Here is a 1626-nt window from a genome sequence, read left to right on the forward strand (position 1 = left end):
AATAGACTCATAGATCTTTAATTTGATGGGTGGAACACACCATAACTCTAAGTATATTGGGAGAAAATTGCAGTTACATTTGACCCAAAGTTTCAGTAAAACTTATGAATGTAACTTGTGATGACTTTCATCGACTTTTGTTCCACAACTCGCTTGACTTAAAAACATAACACACGGATGTAATACGACTAATATAAATCATAACATAATCTCTTTATCATGTTAATCACCCTAGTCTCACCCCAAAGGTACATGTTATAACATTCCCAACTTGTCGACTTTCGATGAAACATTATTTTATTTAATTGCTTTAGCTTCTGAACTGTCCAACCCTCTTTGTACTTGTTGTTCATGATCTTCAATATTTGTAACCTCAGAGGTAACATGATTAACTTACTTTATATACTTTTAAATATTATCTCATTTTTTTGTCCTACATTAGTTTGCTTACGACGCATTTTTACATACGAAAATATAGGGTGTAACACAAATCAATATAGAAGTAAATATATCTATCGGGTGGCATCCCCGACAAATCTGCAGGAAATACTTCTAGAAATTCACGAACAGATGGTACTGACTCCATAGAAGAAACATCCACACTGGGATCGTGAATATAAGCCAAATAGGCTAGACACCCCTTTTTGACCATACGCCGGACCTTCATATAAGAAATAACCCTGCTGGTAGAATGACTAGAGGGTTTTTCCACTCTAATCGGGGTAACCCCGGCATGGCTAGGGTCACCGTCTTGGCATGATAATCCAATATAGCACGATAAGGTGATATCTAATCCATACACAAGATGATATCAAAATCTACCATATCGAGAAGTAAAAAATCTACACTAGTCTCAAGACTCTTAATAGTAACCACACACGAATGATAGACATGATCTAACATGATAGAATCTCCCACCAGAGTGGACACACACACAAGAGCACTTCGAGAATCACGAGGCATCACCAGATATGAAGAAAAATAAGAGGACACATAGGAATAAGTATATCCTGGATTAAATAGAACTGAAGCATCTATATGGCAAATGGGAACGATACCTGTAATCATGACATCAGATGACTTATCCTCAGGCTTAGCTGGAAAAGCATAAAATCGGGGCTGGACCCTACCACTATGAACTGCGTCCTTGGGACGACCTCTAACTGGTTGGCCTCCACCTCTAACTGCCTGACCTCCACCTCTAATGGTTAGACCTCCACCTCTAGCTGCCCGACCCCTACCTTTAGCAGGTTGAGCAGGTGGTAAAGCAACCAGTGCTGGAATCATAGCACGAGAACCCTGTTGTTGCATGCTGCCCTGAGACCTGGTGCAGAATCTAGCAATGTGCCTCAAGTCACCACAAGTATAACAGGACCTTGGCTGCTGTGACTGCTAACCCTGAAATTATCCCTGTCAACCTGAGTAACCACCTTGGAAACCCTGGATCAGAGGTACACTAATAGGAGCCGGTGGTGCACTGTAGGATGCGTGGAGCGCTGAATGAAACAGTCTGGAAGGATGAAACCTACCAAAATTACCCCTGCCTCCAGATGAGGCACCACTGAAACCACCGAACTTCCGAGGCCTCTTATCAGACCCCTGCCTTCTTTCTTGTGCAAGAAACAT

The 1626-nt window shown here is 41.5% G+C and overlaps 1 protein-coding gene across 1 annotated transcript; it reads right to left on the reverse strand.

Annotated features, from left to right (window-relative positions):
• Positions 1 to 789: 789 nt before the first annotated feature.
• Positions 790 to 1311, reverse strand: LOC138894549 (uncharacterized). The gene has a single exon (XM_070179253.1). It carries the CDS (start codon positions 1309 to 1311, stop codon positions 790 to 792), a length of 522 nt encoding a protein of 173 aa, XP_070035354.1.
• Positions 1312 to 1626: the final 315 nt, after the last annotated feature.

This window comes from Nicotiana tomentosiformis, chromosome 6 (assembly GCF_000390325.3).
Source record: "Nicotiana tomentosiformis chromosome 6, ASM39032v3, whole genome shotgun sequence".
NCBI lineage: Eukaryota > Viridiplantae > Streptophyta > Magnoliopsida > Solanales > Solanaceae > Nicotiana > Nicotiana tomentosiformis.

What these genes read in the sequence shown, in the direction of transcription:
- LOC138894549 (XM_070179253.1), bottom strand. Translation starts at nt 1,311, where the DNA reads ATGCAACAACAGGGTTCTCGTGCTATGATTCCAGCACTGGTTGCTTTA.